The 17783-nt window shown below is 49.7% G+C and overlaps 1 protein-coding gene across 3 annotated transcripts in view; it reads left to right on the top strand.

Moving 5' to 3' along the window:
• Positions 1-17783, top strand: part of LZTR1 (leucine zipper like post translational regulator 1) — a 201651-nt gene that overhangs the window by 105872 nt on the left and 77996 nt on the right. For all 3 annotated transcript variants that reach the window (XR_015300907.1, XM_086943316.1, XM_086943315.1), the window contains one exon: positions 16647-16803. Coding sequence is in view for 2 of the 3 variants with exons in the window: in XM_086943316.1 (XP_086799442.1) it covers positions 16647-16803 (157 nt within the window). In the remaining variant the exon portion in view is untranslated. The remainder of the gene's footprint in view (positions 1-16646; positions 16804-17783) is intronic.

Here is a 17783-nt window from a genome sequence, read left to right as displayed (position 1 = left end):
TGCCAAGTTGATGGATCCTTCGAAAACAAAGTCTTTGTTGTTGTGCCCATGAGAGATGCTGCATCATGGTGGACGAATGAGGAAAACATTTCTCAGGGTCTCTACTTCAGGATCACTTCTGGTCCTAAAATAATTACTACAGACACCTCACTAGAGGGCTGGGGAGAAATCTAGAAAGACCTTCATGTAAGCGGCCGTTGGCTGCCCCAACATCGTCTTCTACATATCAATCTGCTGGAGCTCAGAGCGATTCGCTTAGCCTTACAGGTGTTTCTTCCACAAATACAACAGTTCTTATACGAACAGACAACATGACGACTATGCATTATATAAACAAGGACGGTGGCACCAGATCTCGTCTCTTGTCACAAGAGGCTCAGACAATTTGGGAATGGGCGATCCAGCAGGGGATATCGCTCAAAGCGGAGCACCTTCCAGGCATTCTCAGCCAGACAGCAGACACACTAAGCAGATTGAAATCGGTCAGCCACAAATGGGAACTGGACCAGCCCACCCTGGAAGAGGGTTTTCGCCTATGGGGCAGGTCTTCCATAGACCTCTTTGCATCGCCAGAGAACAAGAAATGCTGATATTACGCAAGCAGGCTTCACCATCGGGGGTCATTGGGGAATGCGCTTTCGATGGCCTGGTCAGGCGCATTTGTTTATGCTTTCCCCCCATTCCTCTGATCCCTAGGCTTCTCAGGAAGCTCAAAGCAGAACCGTCCAAGATGATTTTGATAGCTCCTGCGTGGCCCCGACAGTTTTGGTTTGAGGGCTGCATCTTCTCTCCCTGGACCTTGTACTTCCGCTGCAGCTGATTCATTGCTACTGACCATGTCCCAGGGCCAAGTCTGGCATCAGGATCCGAAATCTCTGCAGTTGTCGGCATGGCTCCTGAGCAGCGAGAATTTCTTTGTTTGACCCTTTTCACAAAATGTAGGGAAGTGCTCTCTCAGGCACGAACCCAAGTACTCACTAGACTTACAAGTTGAAGTGGAAGTGTTTCTGCATTTGGTGGCAGCAAAAGGGTGTCCATCCTTTTTCTTCTGAGCCACATGAAGTTCTTCCATATATTCTTTCATTAGCTACATCGGGGCTGGCTCACTCTTCCATCAAGGTGCATCTTGCTGCCATCTCTCCCTTCAGGTCCTTCCCTCTGGTCGGCAAGAATAATTAAACAATTTCTCAAGGGCCTTTTCGGAGTCTTCCAGCCTGTCAAGCCTCTACCTCCTCTTTGGCACCGAAACTTGGTTCTCGCCCAGCTCACAAAGCATCCCTTTGAACCTATTCACTGGGTGGGTTTGAAATTTCTCTCCTGGAAGGTAGCTCTTCTACTGGCCTTGACTTCGGCTAGTAGAGTGGCTGAATTGTAATCTCTCACCATTCAGGAACCTTTTCTGCAGTTTAAAAAGGGTACAGTGATTCTGCATTCCAACCCAAAGTTCATACCGAAAGTGTCTTCAGACTTTCATTTGAATGAGCCGGTCTTGCTCAAAACTTTTTTCCCTCACCCTACTACTCCGGCACTCCACTCACTGGACATTCAGAGGTGCTTGAAATTCTATCTCAAACGTACTAAGGACTTCAGGAAGTCTCCTCAACTATTTGTGGCTTTTGTGGTCCTTGTAAGGGGTTTCCCCTTTCCAAGCAGGGGATTGCTCGTTGGAATACCAGAGCTATCCGGTATTGTCACAGAGCAGTGGGTAAGCCCCTGGAAGGGCCGGTCAGTGCTCACTCCACGAGGGCGATTTCTTCTTTGGCATCCCTCTTTGCTGGAGTTCCTATCCGGGAGATCTGCAGGGCAGCGACCTGGAGCAGTACTCCTACATTTGCAAGGCATTCCTGCCTGGATTTTGCAGTGAAGATTGACACAGAAGTGGGCCAGGCAGTCCTGAGGAACCTCTTTTAGTAGCGGTGAGCTTTCCCTTTCATCCCTCCCATGTTACTGTTTTTTCAGCTCTTGCACATTTTTGTACCTCATGTCTATATTTTCTATGGTTTCTAAGAATGTTGTTTGACCATTGAAATTGCCATTATGATACATGTGCTATTGCTTTGTTCTTGATTTTATAACTATCTTGGTTCCAAAAATGTGCTGATAACTGGTAGCTACTCCGATACAAGCATGGGAATCTATGAAAGTTCCAATACTGGAGTAAGAAAACAAGTTACATGTAACTTTGGTTCCCCAGTATTGGAAACTTTCATAGATTCCCATGCGACCCGCCCTCCTCCCCTGGGAAAGCTCTGCCTCTAGTACCTTCAGGGGTGGGCTTACACAACGGCTTCGAAAATCTGAGGTTCTGAGCTTCTCTCAGGAGAGTGCTAAGGGGTGGGGTAATCTGATTGATTGTTCACTTTATTTGGTCTCTTTTACAAAAAGAGGTGGATAGGTTGCAAAACAAGAATAGGCCTAGTTTCTGTTTTGGTAAGGGTTTCTATTCCTATTTTATGTGTACCGAGGACTTTCATTCCGACGGGGAATGATAATCTATGAAAGTTTCCAATACTGGAGAACCAAAGTTACAGGTTAGTAACTGGTTTTCTTCAATGCCATGTTTTGCAGAATACATCTATGGAAATTAGGTTTTGTAGAGTATCTTAAAGTTACAGGTTTTAGTGACATTGAATAAATATTATTTTGAAATGATGAATCCAAAGGTCATGGCATATTGGAAACAGTAAATACAAGCGGTAGTGGTTTACAGTGTCAAGACCCAATTTGAGATAGCCACTGAGGATTTTTTTTAAATATGAGAATATTCAACGATTGTTGTAGCATCTCGTGAGGTGGGTCAAAGTTAACTGTTGTGCCATTGAAATCTCTACCTATGAAACAACAAGCATTTACAATGCAATGGTTTCGCCTTTGGAAAAGTTAGAGCTATTGGCATTGTAAAGGGCAAAATTTGTATTTATGTGTTGGTTTTGAAAACAGATAAATAAATGGCATTGTCATTTACATTGCCATTAGCTTAATCTCTAGCAGTCACTCTGCACTCCCTAGTCACTCTGCACTCCCTAGCACTCCCTAGTCACTCTGCAGTCCCTAGCACTCCCTAGTCACTCTGCAGTCCCTAGCACTCCCTAGTCACTCTGCAGTCCCTAGCACTCCCTAGTCACTCTGCACTCTCTCTACTCTGCACTCTCTCTACTCTGCACTCTCTCTACTCTGCACTCTCTCTACTCTGCACTCTCTCTACTCTGCACTCTCTCTACTCTGCACTCTCTCTACTCTACCAATAGCACTTTCCCACCTCTCAAAGACCAGCAACCCTACTCTACTAAAAGTCTAACAGAGTAGCAGTCACAATATCACAAGCACTCACAGACAAGCACCACACACTACCAGCAGCGCTAACAACCCTCCGAGAGTAGCAGTCACACCCCTCACAGACTAGCACCACACACTACCAGCAGCGCTAATAACCCTCTGAGAGTAGCAGTCACACTATCACAAGCACTCACACCCCTCACAGACTAGCACCACACAGTACCAGCAGCGCTAACCCTCCGAGAGTAGCAGTCACACTATCACAAGCACTCACAGACTAGCACCACACACTACCAGAAGCGCAAACCACCCTCCGAGAGTAGCAGTCACACTATCACAAGCACTCACAGACTAGCACCACACACTACCAGCAGCGCTAACAGCCCTCCGAGAGTAGCAGTCACACTATCACAAGCACTCACACCCCTCACAGACTAGCACCACACAGTACCAGCAGCGCTAACCCTCCGAGAGTAGCAGTCACACTATCACAAGCACTCACACCCCTCACAGACTAGCATCACACACTACCAGAAGCGCAAACCACCCTCCGAGAGTAGCAGTCACACTATCACAAGCACTCACACCCCTCACAGACTAGCACCACACACTACCAGCAGCGCTAACAGCCCTCCGAGAGTAGCAGTCACACTATCACAAGCACTCACATATCCCTCGCAGACTAGCACCACACACTACCAGCAGCGCTAACAGCCCTCCGAGAGTAGCAGTCACACTATCACAAGCACTCACACCCCTCACAGACTAGCACCACACACTACCAGCAGCGCTAACAGCCCTCCGAGAGTAGCAGTCACACCCCTCACAGACTAGCACAACACACTACCAGCAGGGCTAACAACCCTCCGAATGTTGTAGTCACATGCAACTAAAAGCCCCCCCATCCACCACAGACTAGCAGTCACACACAACTGGAAGCATATTCACTCCCCTCACCGGCTAGCATCCACACGCTACCAGGAGTACTTTTACACATTAGCAGTCACACATTACCTTCACACCCCACACAGATTAGTAATAACATTACCGGCAACACTCACACCCATCACTACTGAAGCACACCAAGTAGGAAACACACTTTTCTAATATAAATAGAGGTGCATAGTAAAAATTCGCTTAATAAAGCAAACCTATTTTAATGAGGCAACCAAGCACTCTAGCACTCACAAAAACAATGAAGTGCCTGTATTGGCAGAATGTTAGTAACGGTTTCTATAAATGGTGGACATTCTTAAAATAGTGAGGCCTACTGGCTTTGTCTATGCTTCTTATTGTTGAAGTCCGGTTGTATTCAGCCTCGCTTCTGCGTAAGTCACTCTAGTTCTAGTGGTGCTGCTTTTAAACGCAGGAGGTATTAGCGCTTCGGAGGTGGTGATTCCGGGCTGTACTGACAGAAAGAAGCACCACGCTGGGATTGGAGGATGGAATATCACGTCACTCTGAGCAGCATCTTTTCCATGTTAACACCTCGCGTTGCTTACTTCATTCTTAGATGGGGAACTAAAGCACTCCAGGAATCCCTGACAGAACATGCGCAAGCACAGGCAACAAGCACTGGTAAAGCTAATAGGTGTGGATTTCTCAACGTTTTCAAATACATGTGCAGCACTGCAAACTTGGGAAATGATTAAAACAAAGAGCACAGAGGTACGAGGCACAGAACGAAGTAAGTTGCAAACAGAGACTCCACAATAGTCTGTGTACATCTGTCCAAACCGACGTTCGCACGGTAAAGCCAGACCAGTGCTCGTTTTATACCCGAAAGAGCAGCAGGAACGATAAACACAGGATCCATCCGATGTCGCATGTACCACCAACAGAGTCTATAATGACGGCAGTAATTTAAGCACAGCCACGGCCACAAAGAGCTGCTCTGCAGAAGGTTAGCGCTTTGGGTGATAAGCAAATGCAAATGCGTTACCAAGTACACTGCGCTCACGGCTGCCTGTCCCACAGGCTGCGCTTCATTGCGGTCCGACATAACTCAGGGCACGCGCGATTATAATTTTGCACATTTCATTAAAACGCCATCTCCATAAAGGCCACCTGGCGTCCTCCGTCTGTACATGCGAGCAGCTTGTTCTCTGCTAGTTCACCCGGACAGATTCACATGATATCGTAGCAGATTCATGGGCCTCATTTCACAACCTCGTAGGCTTTCATTACCAGGCTCCGGACGGCCCCGCTGGGTGGTCCCCGACGCCTCGTTTTCTGCCTGTTGCCTAAATTACAGGAGGGGCTCCGAATAATCACAATGGAATATGTTTAGATAAGATGTTGTGAAATTACTAACATAATACCACAAGCACAGAATCTCATTTACACAAAAAAATCCAGTAAAAGCTCGAACCTATCTCGAAAGCTTATTAGGGCTCACAAGAAACGTAATGTATAGCATCATTCAATGCATCAGGGATCACAAGAAACTCAATGTATAGACCCATTTAATGCCAGACTGTGCTTTGCAAGCTCCCAAGAGGTACTTTGGCTGTAAACCACCAAACACCCTCATGGCTGCGGATCACAATTTCTACCTACTTAGGGTGACCAGATCCGGACAACCAAAAACAGGGACACTGCAAAAATAGAAGGACTACAATTTTACATCAACGGTGCTGCGCAGAATGACAACTAATATCAACATAGGAACACAGAAGAAGCATTAATAAAATAAAGGGGGAGGAGCTTCACGGGCAACCAAGATGGCCGCGTGAGCTCGGAGCTCCGAAGACCCTCCGATCCTCCGCATTGATCCTGTTATCTATCCTGTCCCACGGTGGTGGGAATCAGTTGCGGTGCTGTTGCAGATGCGGGGCCCGTTCTCCGAATGAAGATCCGGGCTTCCTGTGCCGAGTTACACCGTCGTGAAGTTTGGTGACGACAACGCCATATTGATCTGGCATTGTGGGGGGACGGCGGTGCTTCTACACGGTGGCAGTTCGAGAGTGTGTCGGCTGCCTTGCCCAGCACCGGAGACCTGACTGGCCTGTCTGGCGGCCTGAAGCTTTATTGGGACGGTGGAGGTGATTGCTGACTTCGACCGTCTGGTGGTGGTGGTGTTGGCTTGACCCCGCCTTGGGTCGCACGATCCCCGTCGCCCATCATGGCGGGCAGAGGAGACCCGGACAAGGGGAAGCCCCCGAGAGTCAGCAGGAAACCTTCCCTCTCGCAGACCACCATTTCTGAGCGCTTCTCCCTCCCTAAGGGCTCGCCTGGTGCTTCGGGCCGCACCAAGGACTCACACCGAGATGTGTCTCCGGAAGATGTTGAACCCACCCTCCGGGACGTGATGGGAGCCATTGCGGGCGTTAAGGCTGAAATGCATAAGCAGCACGAAGTGTTGTCGCACAAGGTCGATACCCTCACGATTGAACTCAACCTAATCAGAGCCGACCTCGGGAAAACGAATGACAGGGTCAAGTTGCTCGACATCAAGACGTCGAGCTTGACTACAGACATATCTGATGTGCAGTCGGAGGTTCGGGACTTGAAGGCCGCCAATTCGATGCTTGCCCACCGGCTCGATGATTTTGAGGGACGGGCACAGCGCCAGAACGTTCGCATTACTGGTGTACCGGAGGGTGCGGAAGAAGACGCTGCCGACTTATTTGTTGAGGATTTGGTGGTGACGCACTTGGCACCGAGTGGCCTGAGTAAGTTTTTCTCGGTGGAGCGGGCGCATAGACTGCCTGGAGGCCAGCCGAAATTAGGAGCGTCTCCGCGCCCCATCATTGCCAGACTTTTTAACTACAGAGACCGTGATGCGATCTTGCAGGCATCAAGGAGAGGAGGCCCGTTGAAATTTCAAAACGCTGATGTGAACTTCTTCCCTGATTTTACTCAAGCGGTACAGAAGCGTCGACAGAGCTTCATGGGTGTTAAGCGGAGACTGAGGGAGATGGGGCTGAAGTACTCCATGCTTTACCCAGCGAGGCTTCGTATAGAGCATGGTGCTCGAACTGTGTTTTTTGACTTTCCAGAGGCAGCTGGGGACTGGCTGGACACTTTGCCTCAACATCGGACTACCCCTGAGGACCAGTCGGAAGAGGCGTCGGGTGGTCCTGGCTCTCAGGAATGAACTGTGCTTTTCCGGATCTCTTTCGGTGGAGGACCCTGCGGATGCGAGCAGTTACTGACTTTTGTTTTCTTTTCTCATTTTTGCAGTTTTTCAACTTTGGAGGGTAACGGGGGGTGATGGGATGTCTCCTTTCTCCTCTGGGGGCTTTTCGTACGTAGTTTACTAGGGGCGACAGGCACGCTGCTATTTGGGGGGGCTTTTTAGTCTAATGCAGGGGTGCAGGGTGGGGGGTGGTTGGTTTGTGTGTTTCTCCTTTGCTTTTCCTTTTTCTCTTTTACTATGGCAAGGCTACTATTGTTCTGGTTGCAACGTTGCAGTGGCTGTTTTCTGGGGGTGGTGGGTGGGACGGTGCATTTTTGATGATGGGAGGTAGGACCTTAAATGTTCTGAGTTGGAACGTGAATGGGCTGGGGGATCGCATTAAACGTGGGGTTGTGTTACAAATGTTTAAGCGTTGTGTACCCGATGTTATCTTCCTGCAGGAGACGCATCTTATTGGAAATACTTGTCATGCACTTAACAGAAAGGGGTTTAAAATAGTGGCTCACTCCGGGTTCTCTTCGGGGTCCCGAGGGGTTGGAATCATGGTTGGCATGTCTCTCCCGTTGGAGGTGGAGTCCACTGTTATTGATGATAGGGGCCGATATGTTGTTGTGGTGGGCAGGTGGGAGGGGCGCACCCTGCTTTTGGTTTCAGTTTACGTCCCCCCGGGTTTGCAGACGACTACCTTTCATGATCTCGGAGGCGCCATTTTGGGCCTCCCGGAGGGACTGCTTGTCCTTGGTGGGGATTTCAATTCAGTGGTTTCGGGGACCCTTGACCGTTTTCCGTCCAGAGATCTTCGCAGTGCGCAATCATGGCTCCCTAATTTCATGAGTACTATGGGCCTTATTGACTGCTGGCGGCTCTTGCACCCTGCCCAGCGACAGTACACCTTTCACTCGGGCGCACACGGTAGCCTTTCCAGAATTGACTACATCTTGACTCCGGCGGTCCAGGCATCGACCGTCTCTGGAGCCCGCCTTATGGCCAGAGGCATATCGGACCACTCCCCTGTCTGGGTGTCCTTTGACTTTGGTATTGCGGCGACGACCAGGGTGGCGCCGGTCAATCCATGGTACTTCCGCAACCCCAAGACTCGAGACCTCCTTGCTAAAGCCATCTGTGAGAAGTTGGCCCGATATGCAACGTTCGCTATTCTAGCGACCGCTATGTATCGTTCCAACGACCCTTATGGTGTTTGGTTGTAAGTCAACCTATAGACCAGCTATCCTAGTAGCGTGGATACGAGCAGTCTAAGGCTAAAGACTCGAGAGGGCGTGTTAAGCCAGCTGTTTACCACACATGTACCCCTTGAACACCCAGTGAAAGGACACCACACAAGTGTTATGAAAATAAACAGTATATTTATTAAGAATCACAACAGCCCTGTACTCTTTATGAGGACAGGGTACTAAGCACAAACCAAATCCCTTTAGCAAATACTTCAAGTGCACAATTTAGAAGCAAGTGTCCGAGGACACGGAAAGATTAAGGTCTCGGGCGGACCCGATAAGGCAAGTCGGAAGCGAGGGACTCGGGACCCTAGAGTAAGGAGGCTATGCAGGCACCGAAATGCCGAGTTACCTAGCCACGAGGGCTGCGGCTGCACAAGTCTTACAGGCGTCGGGGTCTTCGCTGACGAGCCAGGAGCCGGAAGAAAAAGAGTTGCTGGCCGGCGACCAGTGCTGAATAGTTCGTAGAGATCCAAGCCTGGATCGGAGATTGAAGAAACCTGAAAGCAGAGGGGACCAAGTTCGTACTACTAGCCAGTAGTCAGAGGGTACCAGGAAGGCACCGGTTGGCCGTCACCTCGACCAGGTGAGTGGGCGACGCTAGGCTCTGCAGTCTCACGGACCAGGAGGCGTTGTCGGCGACCATGGTGGAGGTGCGAGCTGTCCCACGAAGGATGATGCTGTCGGCGTCGCTGGGCCCAGGATGGGGCAACAAGCCTTGGCAGTTCTCAGGGCCACGTGGTGGGCCTAAGAGGGCGTCTTGAGTGGACCAGGAGGGTCCGGGGTGCTTCTCGCAAAGATGGAAGCAAGGGCCAGTCTGGAGCAACCAGACCAGCAGTGATGATTCTCGGATGTCGTCACAGGAGGGCACAAGCCAGCGGCTAGTGACCAGACAACGTGCTGAGCAGCGAGCAGAAGGGCCCCACGCAGATCGTGGAGATGCTGGGAGACTGCACTTCGGTGCTGGAGCGGCTCAGGGTCGGGGCTTCTCGGACCCCAGAGCACTCACCAGAGAGTTACCTCGATGGTCGTGCTGGTTTTTAAGAGCGTGCAGGTTCTGATGATGGCCGGTCCCTCGAGGTCTCGTCGCACCCACGGATCACAGCTGAGCTGATGATGTGGGTAGAGGTCAGAGGTGCCAGGGAAGCCGGTTCTCGTCGAGCTGGGCCGTCGGATTCCTTGAGGAAGGACTTACAGCAAACCGCAGAGTTCTTAGTTGGTGCCCGCTGATGCAGGGTGACTACTCCTTAGTCACAAGGGAGAAATCTTGAGAAGAGTCTTGAATGTCCTTTCGTAGAAAGTAGTTCTTGAATCAAAGATGATCTAATTTGGAAGGGTCCCCGCTCCGGTCTTTATTCTAAAGAAAGGGGTGGGTACATGACTAGGTCCTGCCCTAAGGGTGGGACCAGGAAGGGGGGTAGTTACACCCCTCTCCCCTGCCGGACTTTCCCCAGGCCAGGGCTGTCGCCCCTGGAACTGGTTCTAACCGGCAGATGCGTAGTGAGCGCCGGGGTGCCACTTCGCAGTCACCTTCTCGCCAAAGCCCTACCTACCCAGAATACACAAACCCTGTCTGGGACGGTGCGAACAGCGCCCTCGACAGGAAACCCTTTGTCCAAGTGCTCCTCGCTGGAAGGACTCCCAGCAGCAGGAGGTCAGACTCGTGTCTGTGGTGGCAGCATCCATTTTGTGGAGCTGAGGCTTCAGTTAACTTTAACCGGGGTTCACAGTTACGTACATGTCGTGTCCCTCTAGAAGGGTGGGGGGCTAACCTCATCGCCAGAATTGGTGAGAGGGCAGCACCCCGATTCGTATGACACCTTACTCGACATGCCTTGATAACGCGACACCGGAGTTACCGATATGGTACGCGTTATCATGGAACAGCTATTGGGTCTTGATTCCGCAAGCTGCAACCGGGCTCGGCTCGGGCCTGAACCTAGCTCACACGAGCCCACGCACTCTGCCTTCAGGATTGTTAAGGCCTGCCATAGGAGTGACTGATAGGAACTCGGGTGTCCATTGTATGGTTAGATATAGAGCTACTATACCCAAAGCGAAGGGTGGTTACACGGCTTCGCCCCAGCTGTCGTGCAGCCAGTTGTGTCAAATTTAGGAGGCCAGCCAGGGGTGGCATAATACGTGCTTCAGCCCCTGGCGGCCCTGGGTACCCCTATGCCCTGCGTTACGGGGTCTGACAAGGTGGCCCAGTACCAATTGGTAAATGCACCTAGGGTACATCTCGTAATTTAGAAAGAGAACAGCCAGGCTGTGGGTCTGATTAGCAGGCCCACAGCCAGAGAAAGTCGTAAACCAGTGAAACAAAAGCAAAAAATCTGGGTGATCATAGGATTGCAGACCCTACTCTCCTACACCATCGACCTGTATTTCACTGAAAATACGGGTACGGTAACTTCGGCCTTATCCCGCTGGGAGGCCTTTAAGACTGTCCTGAGAGGAGAAGCTTTCTCCCTGATAGCCGAGGTGCGCAGACGAAGGGATGAAGACATGGTGCGGTTGGAATTGGACATTGCGGGCCTGGATTCCCAGTTGGCGCTAGACCCGACGCCCGAACTGCTGCACGCTCTTTCCCTAAAGCAGTCGGAATATCGAGCCACTGCCACTGACGCTGCCAAGGTGATGAGCGGGGAACAGCAAGGGAGGATTTACGATGCGGGGGACAAGGCGGGCAAGCTCCTTGCCTGGTTGGATAGGAGGGAGTTGGCTTCCCGTGTGGTGCCTGAGATCTTGGGCAAAGACGGGGTGATTGTTACTGACCCCAGTGCTATCGCCTCGGCCTTTGCCGACCACTTCGAGAGGGTTTACACCTCAGTCTCCACCTTGAACGAGTCGGACTCGGCCTCTTTCCTAGAAGGGGTTGAGCTTCCTTGCCTGTCGGACACCGAGCGCGACGACATGGACCGGGGTATTACTGCAGACGAAGTGGCGCTTGCGATTCGGTCCCTGCGGTCTGGTAAGGCTCCCGGTCCTAATGGTCTTCCGGTGGAACTCTATAAGATTAAAGCTGATGCAGTCGCAGTGCCCCTGCGGCGCATGTTCCTGAGGCCCGGGAGGTTGGTGAGCTCCCTCTGGATCAGCGCCTGGCCACCATTGTGGTCATTCATAAGGAAGGAAAGCCCAGAGACCTTTGTGGGTCGTATCGCCCGATTTCTCTGTTGAATGCCGAACCCAAGATCCTGGCTAAGTTGCTGGCTAATCGACTCGTGGGTGTGATCGCGGACTTTGTCCATCCAGACCAGTCGGGCTTTATACCTCACCGCAATACTGCCCTTAACTTTCGGAGGCTTCACGCTGTCATGGCGCGGGTGCACAAGCTTTGCGAGCCGACGGTCCTGGCTTCCCTGGACGCAACGATGGCGTTTGATTCCCTCGAATGGAATTATCTCTGGGCGGTGCTGTCCAAGTTTGGGTTCGGCCCCGACTTCATAAGTTGGGTCCGGCTTCTCTATGCCTCCCCGTTGGCCAATGTAGCGGTCAACGGTCGGCTGTCTGCTTCCTTTGCCTTGCGCAGGGGTACTAGACAGGGTTGTCCGCTATCGCCGCTCTTTTTTGCCCTGGCGCTTGAACCACTGGCTGCCTGGATCCGCACTCACCCTGACATCTGTGGGATCAAGCGGTCGCCTGGCTTTGAGGATCGAGTCTCGCTGTATGCGGACGATATTCTGCTCTACCTTACCTCCCCCTGTCGGTCTTTGATTGTCATGTTTGACGTACTGTGCACCTTTGGTGGGTACTCGGGCCTGGTCATTAACTGGTCCAAATCTTACCTCTATGTGCTTAACGGAGACACTCCACGTCTTCCCTGGGGCTGTGCGATACAGGTCTCGCAGCAGGGCTTCAAGTACCTGGGTATCTACGTGTCAAAGGATGCCCGGGTGCGATACGCCAACAACTTGCTTCCCCCTCTTGCGCGCCTTAGGCGCGACGTGGAGGGCTGGAAAAGATTGCCGCTGTCCCTGTTGGGCCGCGCTGCATTATTCAAGATGATGTCCCTGCCGAGATTCTTGTACGCGCTTCAAAATACGCTGGACCCCGTCCCTTCGAAGTATTTCAGGGAAATTGAAGGTCTACAGCGGGCCCTTTTGTGGGAGGGTCGGCCGCGTATAGCCGTAGTTAAGCTGACCATTCCGTGGTATGACGGCGGTATTGCCTTGCCTGATGTCCGCCGGTACTACTGGGCCTCCCAATTGGCTGCTCTTAATCATGGCTTTTATGGCCCGGCGGAAAGCCCGGGGTACGCCATGGATCGCTGGCTCATGAATGACGGGATGTATTACAGGGCGTTGTATTCTAGATCTCTGGACGGAAGATTGACTGGTCCCACCAAGACTGCTGTACAGATATGGAGGACCATTACGAAGGCACTGGGTTGGAAGGGTAGGCTCACTATGGCCACTCCCCTCTATGACTCTGACTTGTTGGGTAGGTTGTGGCACTCGAAGGGGTTTGACCGGTGGGACCTCATTGGTATTTCCAAGGTAGCTGATGTGATGGCCAGAGGAGAAATTACATCTTTTGAGACTCTGCAGACTGAATTCCAACTGGGTGCCACGGAATATTTTAGATATGCACAGTTGAGACATGCCCTTACGTCTACTCTGCCTGTGGGTGAGAAGGTCCCGGAGTCGTCCCCGCTGGAGGATAGGGTGCTGGACGGCCATATGCCGGATAGCGCCATTTCCCTGACTTATAAGAAGCTAATAAACGTTCGGACGGACCTGTTGTTGAAAGTGCGTGACCAGCGGGTGAGTGATGGGATTGAGTTGGATGATGAAGATTGGCAGTGTGCGGTGTCCTCTCCCAAGGAAGTAGCGATTTCGGCCAGGCTGCGCTTAGTTCAGCTTAAAATTCTCCACAGGGTTTACGTTACTGGCCCCAGGTTAATTCGCATGGGGCTTTCTCAGGATGGCATTTGCAGGCGAGGATGCGGTGCGCTGGCCACTTTTATGCATACCATTTGGGAATGCCAGGCCATTGCCTCCTATTGGGAACGGGTGCATGCGGTTATGAGAGATGTGACTGCTGTTGATTTGTCTGCGGAAGCTCGACGTTGTTTGTTGAATGTGTGGGGTCCGACCGATTACAATAATGCACAAACTCGTTGGGTCACGCTAGGGAACATGGTGGCCAAGCGCGATATTGCTCAAAAGTGGGGCGCCCCGACCCCCCCCTCTGTGAGTCTCTGGAAAACCAATATGGACTGGTGCATGCTCCGTGAGAAAACTGTGTACCTAGCTAGGGGTAAGCCCAAGATGTGGGGGATGGTCTGGGGGGCATGGAATGCTTACAGGGGCGATATTTGTGTGCCCCCTGATGCGGGTCCGCTGGAGACTCGTCTCTCACCCTAGCCGTTCCTTCCACTCAATGTTTCACTTTACCGTAATCCTGTTCTTTCTTCCCCCCACACTTGTATGCTCTTCTCGGTATGTTTCGTTCAATATGCCGACAGGTCCCACTCGCCCCCTGGATTTGTGCTCACTGCTCTTATGTTTTGCCTTGCCACCTTTTTCCCTTTCCTCTCCCTCTTTCTTCTTCTCCTTTTCCTCTTAGGTTTTTACCTTGTTCCTTAGGTTCATATTTATATTATAAAATTAAACCTGAATGCTCCTCTGATTGTTTTGTGCACACCTTTCCTCTGCTTTTATAATGCTGCCTAGCCTCAGGGATGTAAGGCTGAATAGCTGTGTGCTTTGATTTACCAATAAAGGTTTTCCCCCCAAAAAAAAAAAAAATAAATAAATAAAATGAAATTTCTAAAACCAGCATCATACTTGTTAATTTAATTGCTCACTTGTAACAGCTGCTTAGTAGCACACTATAGAACATTCAATAACTGCCCCTCAATGGATTCAGTCGAGTCCCTCTAAAAACCAGGACACAAGCCAAAATTGCCATCATTTGCCGGGACAGCTGGCGAAAATGCGGGACTGTCCGGGAAAATCCGGGACACCTGGTCACCCTATATATCGTCAGGTGTGACCACTGATCTAGAAGGCCAACTTGCATATGTGGGGAAATCTGTAATGCAGGTAAACATGAGCCCTTCTCGATAATTTTTATCCTATTCTCAGTTACAGTTCATGAAAAATGCTGTGCTTTGTCATAACGGAAAAAATACATAGTGCTACGGAAACATGTGCGAACTGAAAATTACAGCTAAAAATGTTTTTCCGGAAGCCGATTAACGGCTAACGATATTCCAAAAGGGCGATATAAGGGCTAATTATGATAACTTGCTTTTTGATATAGCGCTTCATATCACACGTCGAGGCCTTCATAGCCCCGTTAATAACCAGTATTCTGTGTATCCAGGCAAATAACAATCATCATTTGATTGGCTAATGTCGCGAGTTTGATGGGGTTCAAACTGGCGACGTTCAGGCCTCTAGTATAAACCGGCACAGATTTTCTACTATGGTGGGCCGTTACATTTAATACTATGCAAGTCTTCCTTCAAAATCATGCTTTGCACATCTGGGGGTCACCAACACAGAAGGGTGGGGTACATTTTACCTAGCTCTCACTGCTCCTCATTATAGGCATTATGGAGCAATCTGAGCAGCAACGTGATGCACATATACAGATATTACAACAAGAATGTGCCCCGGGCTCACGGAGAGCGGGAGGGGGACGGGCACACGGAGGGGGGGAGGGGGGACGGCGGGAGGGGGGACACGGAGAAAGGCAGGACCACACGGAGAGCGGGAGGGGGGAGAGCGGGAGGGGGGAGAGCGGGAGGGGGGACGGCGGGAGGAGGGACACGGAGAACTTCAAAACTCACCGGACTGCTCCCAGGAGGCGGCGGGGGCGCTTGCGGTGTCCTTCCTCTGCCGGGGCCTGGGCTCTCTTCTCAGGTGCCGCGGGCGGGGCTCTCCTGCACCGGGGCCTCGCTGGCGGCCGCACTCCTTTCTCCCGGGCACTTTTCCCCTGGCAAAGAACAAGCGGCGGCGGGACTTCAGGCTTGCTTGCGGCCCGGCCGGACCAGATTCGGGGGGCGTTCCCGGCTTTTGGCTGACGTAGCATGACGTAGCCAAAAGCCAAAAATTCTCGGGAACGCCCCCGAATCTGGTCCGTCCATGACGGACGCCTCTCTGTTCCAATGGCTAGCCTCCATTTATGGAGCTAGCCAATGGAACAGAGGGCGGATTCCCGAGCAACATACTGTAATCATTAGATTTCTCCTGCGCAAAAGCTACTTGCGCAGCTTTTTGCAGTCGAAACCTAAAAATGCAGAGGCAATTAGTGTCATGAAGTGAGTCTCCTTGGGTTCTAAAAGGAGAATAAGCAAATCTTCAGGTTCTAGAAAGGAAACAATAATGTATTTTGTGATAGTTTTCATATGTTAAGTGAATTCAGTACACACAGAAAGAATTGTTTGCTCTTTAGTTTAATGTTTTAAAGTTTAAATGTGCTTGTTGAGCATCACTGAAATACTGATTTGTAAACGTTCATCTGTAAGCAGCAGGCCACTAAATGTTTAGCTTCGTATGTTAGACAATGTGAATTTCTTAAAGCTTCCAATATTGTCTCTCATGTCACACGACCTGGTGTGTGGTGATCGACATATGAGCTAATTTACCCCACCCCATGTCCACCAACAAAAAATCAGTGTGAGGTTCCATAGCTGTATATTAGGCTAAAAGCCTGAATGCAAAGCTCCTTAATAAGGTCACAGCACCCCAAGGTGAGTTGATCTATCCTTTTAACACACAGTATGGGTTATTTTATTCCTTATAATACACGGTTGCTCTATCACTCTCCTTAGTATCTTATTAAATGTTTTACTCTGAGCAAGAGAGTTACAATAACAGTAGCTTTATTTATTTTGTGTCATTTAGGAATACATGTGATACAGCAGCAACCTTAAAGGACATTCAGGCCATCTCTGCAGTCATGATGTATATTTTATTTCCTATAATTGGGAGTTGACTCAATTGTGATCTGACTTGACCCCTTTTTTTGTTTTTTCATGCCAGGAGCACTGCTTGAATTTTGTGGTGAGGGAGTCCCACTATAATCAGGTTATTATGATGAAGGAGTTTGAGAGTCTGTCTGCACCTCTGATTGTGGAAATTGTCCGTCGGAAGCAGCAGCCCCCAGTGCGGGTGCACTCTGACCAGCCAGTGGACATAGGTATTTCTCTATTTTATTATCTCTAAACAATATTTGTTGCATGAAGTAGAGAATGTGACGTTTGATGGTTTTTATAGTACATTTGAGGATACAAGCCCCCTTACACCACCTTCGTAGGTATCCATAAATCTGGAGAAAACCCATTGGTGCCCAGAGAGCAACATTGTTTGTTGTCAAATGTTTAGTATGGCAAGAAGTATTGTCTGCTATTGTTACAATTTCAGATAAGTCTGTTAATTTGTATGGTAGGAGATGGAATCTTCCACTAGCAGGTCATTGACAAAAAAAAGTAGACTTTCATTCAAGGATTAAATCTTGATAAGGCTAAAACATTGTTAAAGTTGCATGCTTTCAGGTCCTCATAGGTCCTCAGGCATTTATCATAAATATTAATAAAAAGATGTTTATGCTGTAAGAAAATTGCATTTTGCAATTCGAAGTAGTCTATGTACAGGAAAGAGAGCAAGGTGTTGTTCTTGCATGCTGTTGTCCGAAGTTTTGATAGTAATTGACTGCAGGGAAATGCTTAAGAAATGTAGATTGGCCTATTATTTGCACATAATCACATGACATGCTACTCTTTTCGTGCTTGACAAGAAGACTATATTTCAGATATACCCAGGCTCTAAAATATTAAAATAGCTTTTGAAAAAGGCCATGTAAAAGTAAAAAATACATATACGAAAATAAAAACAATTGTGCCCTTCACTTCTGCTTAGCATTCTCGAACTGACAATGTTTAATTTCATTGAGAGGAGCGCTTTTCTCATGGGGGAGCGTCCCTTTTGTGCACTACCGAATTCCAAATGGAGGACGATATTCACATTATTTTTAATAACCAACTTTGTTCAGTTTTGAAATTTCCTAAGTTTATTCTTCCATCTTGAATTTACTCATTCATGTATGCATTCAGAATACATCCAATATGAATTACTTCTTGTGAATACATCAGTGTTGTATGTTCGTAACAGGATTGATCA

Source organism: Lissotriton vulgaris, chromosome 11 (assembly GCF_964263255.1).
Source record: "Lissotriton vulgaris chromosome 11, aLisVul1.2, whole genome shotgun sequence".
Lineage (NCBI taxonomy): Eukaryota > Metazoa > Chordata > Amphibia > Caudata > Salamandridae > Lissotriton > Lissotriton vulgaris.
Note: the sequence above shows the minus strand (reverse complement) of the source record. Positions and strands in the feature narration are given on the sequence as shown.